Below are 21,757 nucleotides of genomic sequence, written 5' to 3'. Positions count from 1 at the left end.
AAGAGACAAGTTGTTATTAGTTTTAAACTTGGCTCACCATTGATATCATTTTTTTTCTTGTCAATTATATAACTTGCCACGTAGATTTTTTAGTAAAAATGTTGAGGAAATAACATTTTTCATTAAACTAATAGCCAATGAAAGCGCAAGATGCCAGCCAGCTTCAATCATATTACAGAATCATTTGGACTTACAGCCTGGTATGTAGTTATTCCAAATTCCAATGCATAATAGATATTTGATAAATAAAAAACATTAGGTTTACAATTTTTATTTTCATTTTTTATGCATCCAATATTTTGTTTTTGCTGTCAAAGTAAAAGACTTAGCATTCAAATTACTCGTATTCCAGAACCAAATCGGCTTAGAAATTAAACTTGGTTTGTTATAAGTTGTGGCAATACCATTCCACATTCGACTGACGCTAAAATGAATCTTCTTTTCTTTTCTTTTCTTTTTTTGGTGGTAAGAGCGAAGAAGAACATAATTCAGAAGTGGTGAAAACAGAGGCAAACTTACAATTATTAAAAGATATGTACATTGAATTCTCTAAATTAACTGCAGCTTGCTTGCTATACTAGAATTATCCTTGTAGAAGCCCATCAACCAAATTTAATAATATTCAAAGAGGAAAAAATTTTGCCACTGAATTTTGCAGACAAGGAGATCAATATTTTTTTCATTTTCAAGCATCACCCACACACATTATCTCATATATTGGTTGTGATAACATGGTCGTCTCCACCCTTAAAATGGTCCTCTTTTTGTTCGTCTAAGAAATCTTCTCTAGCATTGACAGCTAACATAAGGGCAACCATCCATAAGAGAGCTGCATCCAAGGACACAAAAGCACCACCACCAAGGAGTCCTGTTTTAGCTGTGGGACATTCTGTTTCGAGGTTACGATGGACATTGTGTGACCGGTGAAGTTGCTCTGTGATGGTTGGCCATAATAGAAACATTGCTCCCATTCCAGCTGAAAACCTGAGCGGACAAAATTTCACCACCATCAATCATCTTTAATTAGTAAACCACAAGAGCTATAACAAGTCAATTTGAAATAGATCCTAATTTGGATTAAATGATGTGACAGTCTATATCCTGTTAAATCCAGAACAGGATCATCTCTATTTCAAATGGAGATAATCCCAATTCAGATTAAATTATGTGGCTAATGGCTATTTGTATCCTATTAAATCCGGAACAAGACCCTCTCTATTTCAAATGGAGATAATTCTTTCATGGTAAAGATTCTATTTTCTTGAATCTGACAATCTACATAATGCTTCATCATTTAATATTTCACATGATGTAACATTAAGTACACATTTTTAGTTTTGTGATAATTAATCCAAGTCATGAAATTCGGTAAATGGTTTTGGATGTTGTTTGGCCCAATATATGATGATATGGTATAATAAATAGTTAAGGAGCTTATCTATATAGTATTTAACAAATAGAAGGATTTGAGACTATAAAGAAATAATACTTACAAAGAAACGTTGAAGAAGATGGTGAAGTTCATGCTTTTAAACAAAATGGACTGTGGAACCGATTTTCCTCTGTAAGGGTAAAAGACTGACAAGTAGCCAAATACAGTTGAAGCTATAAGAAATACAAACGAGAGAGAGCCCAAAGCAACTGTGGGACTCGATGGGTACTTGCAAATGACGACATCTTTCCCAGGAATTGGGGTGCCAGCTGCAGGCTATCAAAGCCCAAAAGAACAAAAATCAAGGATAATTTCATTGAAAAAGAAATGAAAAGACAATGCATATGATTTAATTTAGTAGTTAGTACCACAAATTAAACTTCCAAAGGTAATATTCAGTCAAATAGTAACAATTAATTGGAAAAAAAAAAATTCACTTAGAGGCAAAAACAATACAATAAAAAGATAAGTTGACATCTCAGCAATTGTCGATCATCAGTTGTGAATTGTGATTGGAGTTAAAGATTTTAACTTGGGTGCATCATTAACCTCACTTTTATTATGCAAAATCATATCAATAATTATGAAAACAGAGAAAAGATTTGCCCCAAGACTTGTTTCTTCACAGTGTGCGCATACATACATGAACATAAATAAGCGGAAGTGTAACATAACAGCTTTAAAAGTAAGAGGGATAAAAATACCTTCTTAGTTTCAGCTAATACTCCTAATATGAAGGAGATCACACCAAGTGCACCCACAACAATTGCCATCTGTATCGCAGTTACAGCCATGTTGCTAACCAATAATGCAACGATGAACTCCTGCAAGGATCAACGTGAAAATTAGGAAGAAAAGACATGAAAAATGAATATGAGACATATATATATATATATATAATGAGCAATATGGTCTATTACTACGACAAATTATATATAATATATAGAATGATGTTTGAGAAACCAACCTATATTCACAATATACAGAATGAACTTACTTTTTGTGATAATAATACCTTCTTAGTTTTCAATTTTTGACAAGAAAAGAAAGTCCACCCCACCTCCTTAACGTGTATTTCTTTTTCTTTTTTTTGGTTGGATTCATTTAGCAGAAAATTCAAAGCATGTTGAAAATAGGCAAAATTCTCCATAATATTATCAGAGTTGAAACAAAATTCAGATCGTTCAAAATTATTTTTAATATAAAGGAGACTAATTTGGAATAACCCATGAGTCCAATTAGTTAACAGAATGCAATAATATTCACAAAAGGAGAATATATCGAAAGCAACAGAGATAATTATTAAACCAACCCTTCAAAAGATTAAAGAAAAGAGAGAGAGAAAAATGAAAAGAAATGTTACCTTAAGTCTGCGTGCCTCTTTGAATGTTTGAACTCTGTTGTGCAATTGAGAATTGTTTGATTATAAATAAATAAGAGAAAGGCTGTGACTTCAAACATGTTAAGAATTTCACGGCATAAATTCAGGGATTGAATCTTGGACGATTTTATAGCACAGATTCTGAATCTTGTTGGAAGTTTAACTTAAATAAGTGCATTTGGCTGTCAGTCCAAGTTTTGCTAGCTGTGTTTTAACGGTTTTAACTTTTAATGACTTATATTTTAGAAGATAGTCTAATTTATCCCACAATTTATTTGTTATTTTTGGCTTAGCTCCTATTTAGTTTTGGACTTTCTATTTATGCCCTAAAGGACTTTAATCAATTTAAAACACCCAAGTCCCTTTACCTTGTCCTTCAAAAAAAAAAAAAAAAAATCCCTATTTTGGGAAGAAGTACATACTTGTTTTACATACAGGTAACCTCTCACTCAAAATGTGTGGATCATATTTTTTTAGGAACCACACATTATAAGTGAGAGATTACATGTATTGTATATGCTATATAACCCCTCCTTTTTAATTGTGGAAATTATACACAAATACATTAATTACACTGGTGCTAACTGCTATAGCTTATAATAAAAGAAAAAAGCTTGAAAAATAAATCTTAAGTAGTAGGTTGTTATTAGCTGTTATAGATGGATAAAAAAGTGATTTAAGTTGTAGGTTCAAATTATAACCAATAATAGCTTGTCACTTAACATTTGTTATGAAAGTGTTTTGTAATAAAATGTATGCAAAAAAGATTATACTTTTCCTAACTTTTTTTTTTATTTGAGGAGAAGAAAATGAAAAAGAAGAAGAATATTGTTCAAACTAAATAACTAAATATTGAATCGGTAAATCTTTTAATATTGTAGTTTATCTATAGGCAGATAAAGCTGCATCTCTGTCTGTAGAATCGGTTTGGTTGGAGGATTTATCTCCTTGTTTTTATCCTGCTTTGTTAGCAGATGTGTTGTGAATTGTGATTGTCTTTTATTAATAACGATTTCTAACCTTTTATAAAAAATATTTAAACATAAATAACTAAATTTGTGATAACTTAGATATTTTTTTAAGGAAATGTTATAGGTAAAGGAAATAACAATTTATTATGAAAAAATTTCCAATGGAGTGACAATAAATGTCATTAGTGTCGAATCAACGTCATCATAAAAAAAGTTCTCAACATTATTTTGTTGTGGGTTTAATTCTTTTTTATTGAAAGATAATTTATAGAGTTTATATATAATAAATATGGGTTTAAGTTACATCTAATATAATTTTTGTAAAATTACATATTTTTTAGACAAACATTTCTAAGAGATTTAATAGTAAAAAAGGTCAATTGCTTATGATATTATTACCACATTATTTAATTCAAGTGAGATTTTTTCTCTCTCTTATTTATTAGAACTATTTAAATAGAGCCCTTGAATAGAAAAACACCCAGCTGCAAGAAGAATAAAAAAATTCCCAAAAACAACGTCCTGCGCTTACAACCCAACCCCAAAAGATATAAGATTAATATTTGCTTCCAACGCTACAGGAACAGGAGGAAATTGAATGTGTAATACATCAACTCTTATGTTTTATTTTATTTTTTCAGAATACACCAGTTCTTGTGTATTTACTATTTAGAAGGTTGAGATTTTTTGTACATATTTTTCCTCCAAAATGGTTGTAATAAATAAGAGATAGGAAAAAAAAAAATAGTAATGTCATAATGTGGTAAGCAATAAATGTGCAATACAACCATAGCTAATTGGCATTTTTAATCATCATGGATTCATGGTTTAGTAATCTATGGTCTAAAAATGTGTAACTTTACAAAAATTACATCTCATGTAGCTTGAACTCATCTTTATCATAACACTAAACTCATCACACACGCTTTGCACGTGCAATAATGCTCTTTTTTATTTATTTGTTTTTTTTTGGTTTAGTGTTATAATATTTACAAGTGGTACATAAATAACTGTAGGTATTAAAAAAAAGAAAAAGAGGTAAGGCAACATAAAATAATATTTAAAAATAAGATAGAGAACTGTAAGAAGTTGAAACCCAATGAGACATTTAAATTTATTAATTGGGATAAGAATTGTGATAAGTAAAAAAATTTGAGACTTAAACAAAAAAAAAAAAGATGATATACGTTAGTGTAGAGAGATGGGGATTTGTGATACCTATGTATACAATTTGGATAGCAGAAATTTTGGAATGTTTTAAAGAAGTTTTTTCTTTTCTAGAAAAAACATAAAAATTTTGGGATAAGAATGAGTAGTTTTTACATGAGGTAATGGTTTTTTTTTTTTTTTTTTTTGAAGTAATTTTGTATTTTTTTTTATAAAGATAATTAAAGTATTTGAATACAAATAGATAACAAATACAGATAGGAATCAGACATTTAAATACAAATGGGTAGTGAGAATAATCGTTTTTTTTTTTTTTTCCTTTTTGTACGTGAGATTGTATTACTCTTTTAATAATTTTTGGAAGAAGTAATATTGTATTTTTTTATAAAGATAATTGAAGTATTTGAATTTAAATAGATAAAAATATATATAGAGATAGGAATCAAACATTTGAATAAAAATGGGTGGTGAGAATAATGGTTTTTTTTCCCCTTTTGTATGTGAGATAGTATTACTGTTTTAACCTTATTTGCTTTTTTGTAGGAAAAAAAATTAAACTAAAGGTATCTTATTTCAGAATTTGTATGAGGGTATTTGGTACGCCAAAAATTGAAGACAAAACAGGGAATTCTCTTATTAATAGAATCCTCTTTTAAAATTTTTTGGAAGAAGTAATTTTGTATTTATTTTATAAAGATAATTGAAGTATTTGAATTCAAATAAATAACAAATACATATAGGAATTAGACATTTGAATACAAATGGATGGTGAGAATAATAGCTTTTTTTTTTGGTACGTGAGATAGTATTACTATTTTAACATTTTTGCTTTTTTGCAAAGAAAAAAAATTAAACTAAAAGGGTATGTTATTTCAGAATTTGAATGAGGGTATTTTGGTACGCCAAAAATTGAAAATGAAACAAGGAAAACTTCTTATTAATTGTACATATTACTCTTATTTATGCACTCCTAAATTTAGATCATATTCTTTCTCCAAAAAAAATAAATTAAAATCATATTATTCCAAGGACAAAGGCCTGTACTTATATATCTCAGCCTCTTTTCTTTCTAAAAGCTTAAAAAAAAAATGTGTCCAATGAATTACATTGTTTAGACAATCAATATTAATTATATGACTTTCTCAAAAAAAAAATATATTAATTATATGAGTTGGACTTTTGGAATAGCCAATGAAAGCTTTTATTTTTTTATCCTAATGATAGGCAAGGTGGTAGAGCAAGGGGAAGTGGGGTTTGAAGCAAAAAAACATTCTTATATTCTAAAGTAGATTGTAAGGAAATTTTTTTTTTTTTTTTCATTCTTAGGTCGTCTCAAGGCATTATGGGGCCTAAGGCAACTACTTTAACTGGGGTATATTATTTTATTTTAAATATTAAAAAAATATTTATTAAACTTTTGGTGTTTTTTTTTTTTTTTTTCCCATTTAAAATCTATTGTTTTGGATGCAAAATTATGAATTAAAACGAATCCATTGTATTACTAAGTGACTTTACAACCAAAATAAACACTATCTATTGAGTGAAGCAACCAAATAATAAAAACTTTTAATTGAAATTTTTAATAAAATTATATGTTTAATATCTTCGAATAAAGTTTGAATATAAACTTATTTCCTAGTAACTAGTTGTATATTTATTTAATTTTTTTTACAATTTTTATTATTATATAGAAGTTTTGACTTGGACAAAAACAAAGAAAGTGTAGGTGAAATTTTATTTTTTAAAAACTATTAAAAAAAAAAAAGGACTTTCAAGAACAAAACAAAGAGAGTGATCTTTTAGCATTTGTGTGTGAGAGATTAATGTGTTCTACACTCTAAAACCGAGAACAATTAACGTTTGTGAAGGTACCACAGAGATCATCTTGCACCAATCTACACACTCGTGGAAGCCTCGAAGCCATCGAAGACTGCATGCGCTCCCACGCGCCGCTCAAAGGTTCTGCGTCGCAATGCACGTGCTCCATGCGCCTCCTACGCACCACTGCACAGCTGGGTTCCTCCTCACGCGCTCCCACGCGCCGCACCTACAGTGCCACGCGCCTTCACGCGCCACACACGCGAAATCTGTTCTTCCATATCAGCCCTAGCTGACGTCAACGCCTTGTCATCTGCTGACGTCATCTCATAGTCAACCTGCTGATGTCATCTGTTGACTTTTCACTGTTGACCATTGACTTCTAGAGTTGACTTTGACCTGGGATGACCGTTGACTTTTTTGCTAGAGTTGACTTTTACAGTTCAAGTCCTCCTTACCCAGTTTTTCATGTAGATTTCATTTTTGTAGTTCATTTTTGCATATTTTGCTTCTAAATGAACAATAATGGTAGGTATTCTTCTTATTGCAACAATCATCGCTGCCAATCCATCAAACGTCTTTGCAAATTTTGCAAACTTTTTAGCCACAATATTAAGACTTGCTATCATCACAACAAATCAGCTGTTTCAATTTCTACTGCTACTGTTGCTAACACTAAGAGTGTCCAACCAATGGCTCTTGTCTCTATGCAATCTAAGTCTTCAGGATCCACTTTCTCCATTTCCAGAGATGACCTTATAAATATCATCGCCAATGTCATTCGTATGGTTGTTAATGCATCTTATTCCTCTTCTCTCTCAGCTTTATCTGGTATGTCTCCTACTTCTTGGCTTATGGATTCTGCTTGTTGCAATCACATGACACCTCACTCGTCCTTATTTTCTGACCTTAAACCTACACCGCATCCTCTTAATATTCGCACAGCAAATGGTTCCATAATGTCTAGTCATAATATAGGTTCAGATTCAACTTCCAACCTCTCAGTTCTTGGAGTTTTTAATGTTCCTGATGTAGAGAATGAAAATTCCCGACCTATCACAAGCTGACACGTCATACTACAAAGTCCACAAAATACAGCCAATTAAAAAGCGCCACATATTGCTGCAAGGTTTTGCTATCACTATTCAGAAACCAACAGAAATTTGCCAAGTGTCATGCAAGAACCAATCATGCATCAGCTCGTGCAAGCGATGACATAAGCAGCTCGCACGTGTAAGCAATGACCTAAGCAACCTCGCACGTGTAAGCAATGACACAATCAGTCCAACATGTGCAAGCGATGACATAAGAAGACCAATCAAGCTCTGCCACGTGTCACCAATCAAGCTCCGCCACGTGTCGCTTACCTACCCCTAAACTCCTATAAATAGAAACCTTCCTAAGGCATTTAAAAGGGATCTAGAGATTTGGAAGGAGGACCAGGCCATTGGAAGCACTCAGAAGTCCAGAAGCTCTGCCAAAACCAAGCTCTAAAGCCTCCAAGAACTTCAAGAACTTCAACTTCGAATACGAAGAACATTCGAAGAGAAATTATCCAAATCATCTGCCTAGATCCAAAATTTTGCGGGAATCAAGCCTAAAGTGTCCGAAAACATCAACAAATCACAAATCAGTGAAGTTCTGCGGATTCAAGCATCTAAAGCACCGAAGAACTTCCATCACAAACCTTCGAATACAAAGAACATTCGAAGAGAAATCATCCAAATCGTATTCCTAGATCTCAAAGTTCACTGGAATCAAGCTCAAAAGCCTCCAGAAACATCACAAACCACAAATCAGTGAAGCTCTACGGATTCAAGCCTCTAAAGCCCCGAAGAACTTCCACCACAAACCTTCGAAGATGAAGAACACATCAAGAACACGAAGAACACGAAGAACGTGAAGAGCAAGGGATTTCTAACAAGCTCATAGTCAGAGATTCATTGTAATTCTGTTTTAACAATCTTCGATCTATCCCTCAACCAAATTGAAGGATATTTTGTGTTCAAATCAAAATTACATTATTACAATTCCAATCAACAAGTCTTTCAAGGAGATCGAATCAGAGGATAACTCTTTTGTAATCAACAGAGAATTGTACCACACAATCATCAATACAAATTCGCATTTGTGAAACTATTTTTACTCGTTTGACTTTATTTCGAACCGAGAAATTTAGTCGTCCACATATTCTGGCACGCCCGGTGGGACCTCTTTGCCTCTCATCTCATTCTCCTTTAAAGAAAGAAATCTTCATCATCTTGCTACAGCTCAAATGGCCTCCAGCAAGAACATCCAAGCTTCAACAGCTACTTCAACTAAACTTGGTACGGCTACCACCAACAACTACATTGGTGTAATCAATTGTAGCCAACCCAAAGTAAATAATCAAATTCAATCTCAATTAACCAAGGAAGCCAAGGTCCAGACAATCATCTCCTTAGACCCTCTTGCAAGAAACAAGGTCATCAACAAGGACGTCTCCACCTTGGAATACTTCAAGTATGGGGGCAAATCCCCTTCTTCCTTCATAAGAAGTTGGTTGCACGATTTCTCTCCCACAAAAAGGAACTCAAAACATGAGATTTCACGTGCTCACTTCAATTCACTTCCTTCTCCGTCATCTTGGGAAGTTGTGTCAGTCATGGTGACTAACACCTCTACAATGGAAGAAAAGATGGTTGAAATGGAACAAAGGGTCTTCCTTCTCACAAAAGCACTTGAAGATAAGGACCTCCAAATTGCAACTTTAATAAACAAACTCGAAGTACAAGATCTTGGTGAATCAAGTCATGGTCATAAATTCACATCTGCGAAGGATGACAAAGGGAGAGAAATTGAAAACACTCCCTGACGAGAACAATCTACTTCGGTTGCTTCGTTGTCAGTTCAACAATTACAAGACATGATAACAAATACCATCTGAGCACAATATGGAGGTTCTTCTACAAGTTCTCTCACATATTCAAAACCTTACACAAAGCGCATCGACAACATGAGGATGCCAAATGGGTATCAACCCCCCAAGTTCTTACAGTTTGATGGCCATGGAAATCCTAAGCAACACATTGCTCACTTTGTAGAAACTTGTGAGAACGCAGGGACTCAAGGAGGCCTCCTTGTAAAGCAATTTGTCCGTTTGTTCAAAGGAAATGCCTTTGATTGGTGTACAAACTTAGAACCCGAGTCAATCGACAGTTGGCAACAACTCGAAAAAGAGTTTCTTGATCGATTCTATAGCACGCATCATATAGTGAGCATGATAGAGCTTACTAATACCAAACAGTGGAAAGATGAGCCCGTCATTGATTACATCAATCGATGACGTTCTTTGAGCTTAGATTGTAATGATAGACTTTCTGAAATTTCTGCTGTAGAGATGTGCATCCAAGGCATGCATTGGGGACTTCTTTACATCCTTCAAGGGATAAAACCTCGAACATTTAAAGAGTTAGCAACTCATGCACACGACATGGAGTTGAGTATTGCTAGCCATGGAAGTACAAACCCTCCCATACCTGAGAAAAGCAAAAGGGAAGTAAGGAGGAATGATAGGAATGCAAAAATCAGCCTCAAAGACCCAATGGTTGTTAACACTGTCGAAGTCAAGGCTCTAAGAAGAGGAGCAAAGGAAAATGAAAAACAGCTTGAAGGATGGCAAAAGAACAAAGTGCGTCGCCTGACTTTTAAGAACGTGAGCAAAAAGCATATCCGTTCCCCGATGAAGATGTGCCAAACATCTTAGACCAATTATTGCAATTGAAGCTGATTGAATTGCCAGAATGTAGGCGACCACAAGACATAGGGAAAGTTGATGACCCTAACTACTGAAAATATCATCGCATCATTGGCCACCCAATCCAAAAATGCTTCATCTTCAAAGAACAAGTCATGAAGCTTGCCAAAGAAAACAAGATTGATCTAGACCTTGATGAAGTTGTTAGGTCAAACCATGTGACCGTTGCTTGTGATGTACTTCCAACTCTCAAGCAGGGGACAAACACCAACGAAACTTACAAATTGATTGACAATGATAGCATAAGGATCGGCCCCATCAATGGGAAGTTCCTTAAACACTTCTACGCTTGAACATCGAGGATTGCTCCTCGGCAAGAGCTTAAACTACCCATTATAATGCTGCAAAGGTACATGATGTCTTCCCATTACCTTTGAAAGCATACCAATAAAGAGAAATTAATCCCACTCTATGTCACCAATTGCTAGTGTGGCGTAGTGGTTGGATGCCCATGTCGCCCTTGAGGGGTCTCGAGTTCGATTAGTGGTGATACCCACTATTACACACTGAGCCCTCCTTTTTTGCAAAAAAATCATTTGAATTACGTAATGACTTGATCCCTCTCGAGGGTACATTTTGCAAAAAAATCATTTGAACTACGTAATGACTTGATCCCTCTCGAGGGTACGTAGGCAACTTAGTATCTTTTGCTGAGTTCAGTCACACACTAAAAAAAATTATCAAAGTATGAAAAAAAAAAAAAAAAAACAAAAAAAAAAAAAAAAAAAAAAAAAAAAAAAAAAAAAAAAAAAAAAAAAAAAAAAAAAAAAAAAAAAAAAAAAAAAAAAAAAAAAAAAAAAAAACAAAAAAAAAAAAAACAAAGAAATCATCCAAAAGGAAAATATTAAAAAAAAAATCATCAAAAAAAATTATAAAAAAAAAAATGTTGAACTACGTGATGACTTGATCCCTCTCCGGGGTACGTAGGCAACTTCGTGTTTGTCATTAAGTTCAGTCATATGAAAAGAAGAAGGATTGTCAGTCTGGCTTGAAGAATTTTGCAATATGCTTTTAAGGCCCCTTTGGTCAGCAAGACATTACTTGAAGGTAGTCAACTACTCAATAGGATGATCAAAGATCATTGTAGTCGAAGATGAAGACTGCAAGGAGTTGATGTTGCTTAACTATCCTTGAAATGATGATGAACATAAGTTGATTCTTGGTTGTGGAGCAAAATAAAATCTTCAACCACTGTTGCAAGAAATGAAGTTTGCATGACATTGCCTATCTTCTATGGACACTCTCCCACGTTTCTAAAGTATGTTTTGCATCACTTATCCCTTGGGGGCATCTTCTTGTACCTTGCAAGTCTAAGCTATACCGTCTCTCTTCTAAGTTGTGTCACTTCATAGCTCTAGAATTTGAACCATATCATCTCCCTTTTGAGTGGTGTCGTTTCACATCATATTTCTGAAATCTGGATGACGTCATCTTCCTCCAGAATAATGATAGATTATTGGTGTTGCATCACTTTGCTTCTATAGGCATGTTCGTGCAATGCTGAGTTGTTGGTGGCATTTCCTTGCATCTTCAAAGTCCTGATAAGGACTCTTTGTATCTTCAAAGTTTAGTTGGCATCTCCTTGCATCTTCAAAGTCTTGATAGGGACTCTTTGCATCTTCAAGATTTAGTTGGCATCTCCTTACATCTTTAAAAGTCTTGATAGGAACTCCTTGCATTTTCAACGTTTTGAAATCCCGATGTCTAGCTACAGTGCTACGTATTCTCAATGTCTGAGCTATGTTGCCTCTGAAAATTGATGTTGTTGTAGCTTTATTATAAGGTCAATATGGGTGCAACTTCAATGCGACTTCAATGCAAATAAAGTGTTGACGTGGCTTCATGACAAAGATGAGCGTTGGCACAGCTTCGGTGTGAATGAAGTGTTGTCGTGACTTCATGGCAAAGATGGAGGTTGGCACGGCTTCATGGCTGAGATGAGTGTTGACATGGCAAAGATGGAGGTTGACACGGCAAAGATGGAGGTTGACACGGCTTCAGTGCAAATGGTGGTGCGACTTCATGACATATGTAAGTGCAAATATTGCTTCATGGCAAAAATGAATGTTGGCATGGCTTCAGTACAAAGACAAATGCTGGCATATCTTCATGGTAAAGACCCTTGATGTGGCTATGTTGCAAAAACTCATGAGATGGCTGCGTTGAAAAGACAACTGTTGGTGCGGCTTAATTGCCAAAGAAAACTGTGCTGCAAAACAAAAACAAGCAACAAAAAAATTTGTCAGGAAAAGGTTTCATAGCACGTTAAAAAAAAAAAAAAAAAAATCAAATCAAATCTTGAAAGCTGGAAAAGAAGAATGAAGGCTAGGAATGCCTAAATGAACGAAGCCAATCTCACGTCTTATATAGAGAATGGAGCCAGTGAAAAAAGAAAAAAAGAAAAAAAGAAGTTCAAAGAAGAAGAAGCTATATTCACGTTTCAAAAATGTGAAAACAATTGAAGTTCAAAGTCAAATTTTGCATGCGCTCAGCACTCAAAATCAAAGAAGACTGCACCAAATATTGAAATGAAGGATGACATACAGAAAACGGTGGCTCATCACCCACCTAAAGACCTATAAGTCTAAACCTTGGGATCACCTTGTCAGAATTGTTGAAAAGCCACATAAGTCCAACAATGACCCGCATCCTTTTCTGACAAATTTGTGCAAATCAGTTCAGGATTTCACAAAACTGAACACACGGAGATCTTCTACAAACAAAGATCTACAAAACCCAGGAAAGCTCATCATCAATGGAGCTACCACGCGCTGTCACAAGCTCGCGGTAACCAACTGTTTAATTTCTCAAAACTGTGAAAATCTGTTCACAATTTCAGAAAACAGACAATACCATGGTCTTCTACGGCTTTAGATGAACAAAACCTGAAAATTTCAGGCCTAAAAGAAGATCCACGCGCCGCCACACGCTGCCATAAAATCCGGCGTTCAACCCACGCGCTTCCACACGCCTCCATCGTTCCTCACGCGCTCACACACGCCAAGCTTCTCTCCTACGTGCGACGCTCTCACACGCGCTTTGCCCATACGCATCAGTTGCATGACGTCATCCATGACGTCAGATGACCCGTTTGACCAGGCCGGACCGGTTTGACCCGAAAATCTGACCCGGTCCGAACCGAAAAAAAAAAAAAAAAAAAAAAAAGGAAAAGAAAAAGAAAATGCTTTGACCGAGTAGACCTTTGACTTTGACCAAAAAGTCAAAATTTTCAAGACAGGCCTGTCCCACTCAGTTTTTCGAGTACATTCTGATTTTGGGATCCGTTTCTCCATTTGAAGCTCAGAAATTGCGCAAACGTCCAATTTTCAGAAAGTTTACTTTTGCGTAAATGTTGACCAAAAGTCAAAATTTTTAAGATGGACCTATCTTACTCAATTTTTCACATACATTCCAATTTTGGAGTCCGTTCCATCATTTAAGACTCGAAAATTGCACAAATAACTCAATTCCAAGTTAGTTGATTTTTGTGTTGAATTCGACCCAAAGTCAAGATTTTCAAGCCAAACTTGTCTTGCTCAGTTTTTTGCAACTTGGAAGTCACCAATCTAACCCACATCTCCGAAGTACTGACAATGTCCAAAACTAAAGCTCTCAATATCAAAATTTGAGATTCATTCATTTAGTTTGGATCCCCTCAGGGTTATTCTCCAGACTTCATCAAGGCTTCCCTTTCAAAAGTACAGATAAACTCTCACAAGTGTGTCTTGAACTTGAAATCATATCGGGTCACCCGTCCAACCTACAATTCCCCTTTTGGTGCCAAACATTCCCACCTACCATTCTTCATCTCTCTCACCTACTATTCTCGTTCTCTACCAGTCTCCAACCTACCATTCTCATCCACCGGTCTTACCAAAAATTCACATCTGCCATTCTCAACTATCCATCCACCATTCTTCGTCTCTTCGCTATAAATAGAAGGGCCGGATTCATCAAGAACTCATCTAGAAAAACACACTGAGTCATAAATGAAGATTTGCTTCTTTCAAATTTTCAAGTCCTCCTTCTCACAGCCATTTCTCACTATGGCTTTATCATTCTCAACATTCAGCAACCGATATCGCTTCATAATCAGTTTGAAATCAACCCTCTCATGGTTCGGTAGAAACCCTCTTCACAGCATCATTGTAGCTTTGAGATCCAAACAAATTTTGTTTCTCCACCTAACGACCACAGTTGTCCATAAAATTACTCATAACAAGGCCTGCATTGTGGTTCCATGCTTCTTCAGATTTGGTTGGCCAGGAAATCCAAGTCCAGCAGAGACACCTGTTCCTAACCTCAGGGCTCCTGTATTCTCCCTCCAATTGCTTGGTCTTCCAGCAGAGGCAGCAGTTCGGAACAAACAACAACTTGGCTGGTTTCTAAGACTAGAATCACAAGTTAGCTCCATCTTTCATTTTGTCGTGCTTTCCCAACAAGTGTCAATAGGTGAAGATGGTAAAAAGTGTTGGGGTATCCTACAAATTGTCTTTCATCCAACACTTGAAACGAACTCCAGGGCACCAACTCATCAGAGTTCAGCCTTTGGGGCTGGTAAATGGTTTCCAAAGTCATATTCCATGTTTCCATCAGTGTGGGATCCAAAGGTCATCGTTGTTGATATCTCAAAACACACTTTCTGGAATTACTCCAACTTAAATTCAACTTGAAGTATTTCAGAATGAACTTTTCTGAAATTACTTCAACTTAACGTCTGTCAGTATGGTCCCATTACACACGCACATTCAATGACCTACTGTCAGACCCCATGCAAACATACAACCATCCCATTTTCAAAGGTGTTTCTCCCAGAAACACCTACACCAAAGGGTTCCTGACATACAGGATCAGAACCATGGTGGCGTATGTTTCACCCATTCGCTTTGCTTCATCCCCGTCTTCTTCACCACCAACACCGTCATCTCCAGAATCCATAAGCTTCTGAAATTACCTCAACCTGGGTAAAACGATGACACAAGCGCACTCAACCACTTTCCCACATGGCCTCGTTGTAATCCGAAGTATACTCTTCTGATATAACTTCACTAGCGGTTCTTAAAAACACGAGGCTAGCCCCATGACTCTGCATGCTGTACCCTGCCACCATCCTCACGTCTTCCCCATCTTCTACACCATGTGATCGCCGCCAACAATCCAAAAACACTCTTCTGAAGTTACTTCAACTTAACCTCTGTTGAGAAAGCTCGATCATGTAAGTACATTCAAATGCTTGCAAACCTCTTTTCAGCCTCATCAAAACCTTTCATATGGGTAGGTCTACTCCTCGGAAATTATCTCATCCTGCTGAAAGCTCCGCCACCTTCAATTACTTCATTTGAAGAGCCAAGAGTAAAAGTTTGTTTTTGAAACTCGTTCTCACACCACACTCTGAAATTGTGTGTGTGAACGAGTCTCGAGGGGGCATTTGTAGAGAAGGAAAATTCCCGACCTATCACAAGCTGACATGTCATACTACAAAGTCCACAAAATACAGCCAATTACAAAGCGCCACATATTGCTGCAAGGTTTTGCTATCACTATTTAGAAACCAACAGAAATTTGCCAAGTGTCATGCAAGAACCAATCATGCATCAGCTCGTGCAAGCGATGACATAAGCAGCCTCGCACGTGTAAGCAATGACCTAAGCAACCTCGCACGTGTAAGCAATGACACAATCATTCCAGCATGTGCAAGCGATGACATAAGAAGACCAATCAAGCTCCGCCACGTGTCACCAATCAAGCTCCGCAACGTGTCGCTTACCTACCCCTAAACTCCTATAAATAGAAGCCTTCCTAAGGCATTTAAAAGGGATCTAGAGATTTGGAAGGAAGACCAGGCCATTGGAAGCACTCAGAAGTCCAGAAACTCTGCCGAAACCAAGCTCTAAAGCCTCCAAGAACTTCAAGAACTTCAACTTCGAATACGAAGAACATTCGAAGAGAAATTATCCAAATCATCCGCCTAGATCCAAAATTTTGCGGGAATCAAGCCTAAAGTGTCCGAAAACATCAACAAATCACAAATCAGTGAAGTTCTGCGGATTCAAGCATTTAAAGCACCGAAGAACTTCCATCACAAACCTTCGAATACAAAGAACATTCGAAGAGAAATCATCCAAATCGTATTCCTAGATCTCAAAGTTCACTGGAATCAAGCTCAAAAACCTCCAAAAACATCACAAACCACAAATCAGCGAAGCTCTACGGATTCAAGCCTCTAAAGCCCCGAAGAACTTCCACCACAAATCTTCGAAGATGAAGAACACATCAAGAACACAAAGAACACGAAGAACGTGAAGAACAAGGGATTTCTAACAAGCTCATAGCCAGAGATTCATTGTAATTCTGTTTCAACAATCTTCGATCTATCCCTCAACCAAATTGAAGGATATTTTGTGTTCAAATCAAAATTACATTATTACAATTCCAATCAACAAGTCTTTCAAGGAGATCGAATCAAAAGATAACTCTTTTGTAATCAACGGAGAATTGTACCACACAATCATCAATACAAATTCACATTTGTGAAACTATTTTTACTCGTTTGACTTTATTTCGAACCGAGAAATTTAGTCGTCCACACCTGACCTTTCTTATAATTTATTTTCTGTGGGACAATTAGCTGAGTTGGGTTACCACATTACCTTTGATTATTCTGGGTGCATTGTGCAGGATCCTAGGACGGAACAGGAGCTTGGGACCGGTCCCAGAGTTGGGCGTATGTATCCCGTGGACAACCTTCATCGTCTACTTGTTGCTCCTGTTTCTGTTGCTGCAGCTGCTGCAGTTTCTTCCACTCTTTCCCTTGCACTTTGGCATGCTCGACTTGGTCACGCATCTTCCTCTCGGGTACAACAATTGGCTTCTAGAGGTTTGTTAGGTTCAGTGTCTGCAGAAAATTTTAATTGTATTTCATGTCAGTTAGGAAAACAACCAGCTTTGCCTTTCAATACTAGTGAATCAATATCCACTGATATCTTTGACCTTATTCATTCTGATGTTTGAGGGCCGTCCTCTATCTCTAGTATTGGTGGGTCTAGATATTTTTTTATCTTTGTTGATGATTACTCTCGCTATAGCTGGATTTTTAATATGAAATATCGTTCTAAATTATTTGAAGTATATTCTAATTTTGCAAAAATGGTTGAAACTCAGCTTTCCAGACGCATCAAAATTTTTCGATTTGATAATGCTCTTGAATATACTCAATATGCTTTCCAAGCTATTTTACATTCCTATGGCACTGTTCATCAACTAACTTGTCTAGATACCTCTCAGGAAAATGGTAGAGCCGAACGAAAATTTCATCATATTCTTGACACTATTCGTGCTCTCCTTCTCTCTGCCAAAATTCCTGCTCCTTTTTGGGGTGAAGCTACTCTTCATGTTGTTTATACTATTAATCGCATTCCGAAACCTGTTATCCAAAATCAAACTCCATATGAGCGCCTGGTCACCTCTAGACTATCACCACCTTCTCTCCTTCAGTTCTACTTGTTTCGTTCTTCTCCAGCCACATGAACATAACAAACTTAAGCCTCAATCAAGGCTTTGTTGTTTTCTTGGCTATAGCGAAACTCAAAAGGGGTATAGGTGATATGATCTTGTCTCTCATCGTCTTCGTATCTCCCGTAATGTTATCTTTTGGGAACATCGTCTTTTTGTCGAGCTCTCTCATTTCAGTAATTCCCTATCTTCCTCCTCTATCTTAGATCTTTTTCCAGATGAGGTACATATTCCTTCTGTAGTTGCTCCTGATCCTCCTATAGTTGCTCCTAATTCTGTTGCTATAGACTTCTTTGTCCAACCACTAGATATCACTGATTCCTTTTCTAGTTCACCCTTTAATGAACAGGTGGAAGATGAACAGGTTGAAAACAAGCTACCCAACCCCAATCCTAAGCTTGAGTCTCTTGCTCATGCTCCGCCTGAGGATCTTGCACAAGACATTCCACCTCGTCACTCAACTCGGGTAAGATCTATTCCTACACATTTACTTGACTATTATTGTTACACTGCCCTTGCTACACTACATGAGCCTCACACCTATCGTGAGGCTTCCACTGACCCTTTATGGTAGATTACAATGAAAGAGGAACTTGATACATTATCTAAAAACCATACTTGGGACTTGGTGACACTTCCTCCTAGGAAATCTATGGTTGGTTGTAAGTGGATCTACAAGATTAAGACTTGCTCTGATAGGTCCATTGAGCGCTACAAAGCTCGTCTTGTTGCAAAAGATTTTACACAAGAGTATGGGATTGATTATGAAGAGACCTTGCTCTGGTTGCTCGTATCTCATCTGTTTGTGCACATTTTTCAGATGGATGTCAAAAATGCATTCCTTAATGGGGATTTAAGTAAACAAGTGTATATGCAACCTCCTTCTAGTCTCTCTGTTGACTCAAACAAGGTTTGTCACCTTCGACGTGCACTTTATGGCCTTAAACAAGCTCCATGAGCTTGGTTTGCCAAATTCAGCTTTACCATCTCTCACTTGGGTTACATGGCCAGTCATTATGATTCTGCCTTATTGCTTTATCACACTAAAAAATGCACTATTTTACTTCTCCTATGTGGATGATATGATCATAACTGGTGATGACCTCAGTGGCATTCAAGAAATCAAGGCTTTTCTCAGTCAGCAGTTTGAGATGAAAGATCTTAGACATCTAAGCTACTTCTTGGGCCTTGAAATCACTCATTCTACAGATGGACTTTATATTACTCAAGCCAAGTATGCCTTAGAACTCTTGTCTCGAGCTGGACTCACTGATAGTAAGACTGTTGACACTCCAATTGAGCTTAATGCGCATCTGACTCCCTCAGGGGGGAAACCATTGTCTAATCCTTCTCTTTACAAATGCTTGGTTGGCAGTTTAGTTTATCTCACTGTCACTCGTCCAGACATTTCCTATTCTATTCACCAGGTGAGTCAGTATCTGTCTGCACCACGATCGACTCATTATCCTGCTGTTCTGCGCATTCTTCGATACCTAAAGAGCACTCTCTTCCATGGTCTTTTCTACTTTGCTCAATCTCCTCTTATTCTCTGTGCATTTTCTGATGTTGATTCGGCAGGAGATCCCACTGATCGTAGGTCCACCACTGGTTATTGCTTTCTTCTTGGTTCTTCTTTGATTTCTTAGCGAAGTAAGAAACAAACTCATGTGGCCCGCTCCAATACTAAAGCAGAATATCGTGTTCTTACTGATACCACATCTGAGCTTCTTTGGCTACGATGGCTTCTCAAAGACTTTTGTGTGTCTACATCCTCTGCTACTACTATTTATTATGACAACTAGAGTGCTATTCATATTACTCACAATGATGTCTTCCATGAACGGACTAAACACATCGAGATCGATTGTCATTTTATCCGTTTTCATCTTTTCCATGGTGCTCTCAAGCTAATCTCAATCTCCTCTAAAGATCAACTTGCAAATATTTTCAACAAGTCACATCCTAAAGGACGCCTTCGTACTTTGGTTGACAATCTCAAGCTAGTCTCACATTCACCTTGAGTTTGAGGGGGGCTGTTAACGTGTATAATATATTATGGGCTTTAGGCTTAGTTAGGTTACTTGTATAGCACACATATTTACTTGTATAGCACACCTTTGCCTCCTATATAAAAGCACCTATGTATATTCTTTCTTCATGAAATACAATACAATTACATTCAGTATTTTTGACAATATATAATAAGAAAGCATTACATATTTTAGAAATGTATAATTTGAACATCTTCTTAGAATAGGTAAAATTTGTACAGTGTAATTGTGATTGTTTTTAAACGTATCCATAATTAAGCACAGAATTATACACTAGTAATAATAATAATAACAATAATAATAATAATAATCTAAGAAAACCACTATTTTTCAAACCAAATTTTTTTTCTTATTTTTTATTTATTTTTATTTATTTTTTATGTTTTGACTCATCGACTTTTGCACTAATAACTCGCTTGGCATAAAAATTAAATAATTATATGGGACGTGGCGCAAAAATAGGTCACAATTAAAATTTAATTTAGAATATAATTTAATTTTCTCACAGCTTTGACATTATATGTGTATATATACATACATATATATATATATATATATATAAGATAATATAATAGATATATAGATTAAATTTCCACACTTGGTAGAAATCGGTAAACAGAAAGAGAAAGGCTTTTAATAATCATATATTTTATTTAGTCTGTCAATGGAAAATTCTTGGATATGTTTCAAAAATTATAAATAATGCAAGGTGGAGATTTCTTTTGTAGATATGTATAACATAGAAGGTGATAAATCATATACCTTTCTCTATTACACAAATAATTAAATCCATTAATTTGCTTTAATGATAGTCACCATCGGGTCACATAGGAGTGCCTATATAATCCTACCTCCATAAATTAATAGAGAGGTCGCACTAATACTCCAAACCATTAGTTTTTAACTTCACAATAGTGTTCAATCCAAAAGAGAATGGAGAAGAAAACAACGAGTTGTTTAGTATTAGCCTTTGGGTTGATGATTATTTTGGTCCAAAATGCAAGTGCAAGTTCTTCAGATGACATAACATGCGAGGAGGATTTAACACAATTGCTAACCTGCAACCCATACTTCTTGGGTATTGGCCCATCGCCCAGCCCTATATGCGGTAAAGGTGTACAAATATATCGCAACAAGCAAACACCACTACAATACGTAGGTTTTTGTGTGAATGTTTGGAAACTGCTGCAAAAGCATTTCAAATTATTCCCGAAAGACTAAAATAGCTTCCCCAACTTTGCAAAGTCGAAGTTCCTGTTCCTCTTGACCCCGCTGTGGATTGCAACACGTAATCTCTCTCTCTCTCTCTCTCTCTCTCTCTCATTGTGTGAGTGTAAAAAGGGTCATAAACTCATAATACATATGAAAACATATATTTTTTTAATGAATCTTCTCATTTCCTTATTAATACGTTTATGTTTCATGATGTGCAGTGTCCCATGATGCTCTATGGAGTGGAGATGTTAGTGAAATAAACATGGAGAAGCAAGCATGCAATATATATAACCAATTTTTATGGTGTGAAACTTATCAGCCTCACACATTTTAACTATTTTTTATATTTTTAACACCTATTGTAGGTGAAATGAATAAAAATATTCATACTTTATTTATCCAATAAAAATAAAT

General features: G+C 36.0%; 1 protein-coding gene across 1 annotated transcript; it reads right to left on the bottom strand.

The window, feature by feature from the left end:
- Positions 1-361: 361 nt before the first annotated feature.
- LOC112028961 (uncharacterized) lies at positions 362-2,903 on the bottom strand. The gene is made up of 4 exons (XM_024061652.2): positions 2,796-2,903; positions 2,137-2,256; positions 1,494-1,708; positions 362-984 (listed from the first exon to the last, which is right to left on the bottom strand). The coding sequence occupies exons 2-4, from the start codon at positions 2,224-2,226 to the stop codon at positions 711-713; spliced, it is 579 nt and encodes a 192-aa protein (XP_023917420.1). The 5' UTR covers positions 2,227-2,256; positions 2,796-2,903; the 3' UTR covers positions 362-710.
- Positions 2,904-21,757: the final 18,854 nt, after the last annotated feature.

This window comes from Quercus suber, unplaced genomic scaffold (assembly GCF_002906115.3).
Source record: "Quercus suber isolate HL8 unplaced genomic scaffold, Cork oak 2.0 scaffold_944, whole genome shotgun sequence".
Taxonomy (NCBI): Eukaryota; Viridiplantae; Streptophyta; class Magnoliopsida; order Fagales; family Fagaceae; genus Quercus; species Quercus suber.
Note: the sequence above shows the minus strand (reverse complement) of the source record. Positions and strands in the feature narration are given on the sequence as shown.

Coding starts and splice junctions, on each gene's coding strand:
- LOC112028961 (XM_024061652.2), bottom strand. CDS start 2,226: ATGGCTGTAACTGCGATACAGATGGCAATTGTTGTGGGTGCACTTGGT. Junction 1,709..2,136: donor TATTAGCTGAAACTAAGAAG/GTATTTTTATCC, acceptor GGGCTTTGATAG/CCTGCAGCTGGCACCCCAAT. Junction 985..1,493: donor ATCTTCTTCAACGTTTCTTT/GTAAGTATTATT, acceptor TTGTCCGCTCAG/GTTTTCAGCTGGAATGGGAG.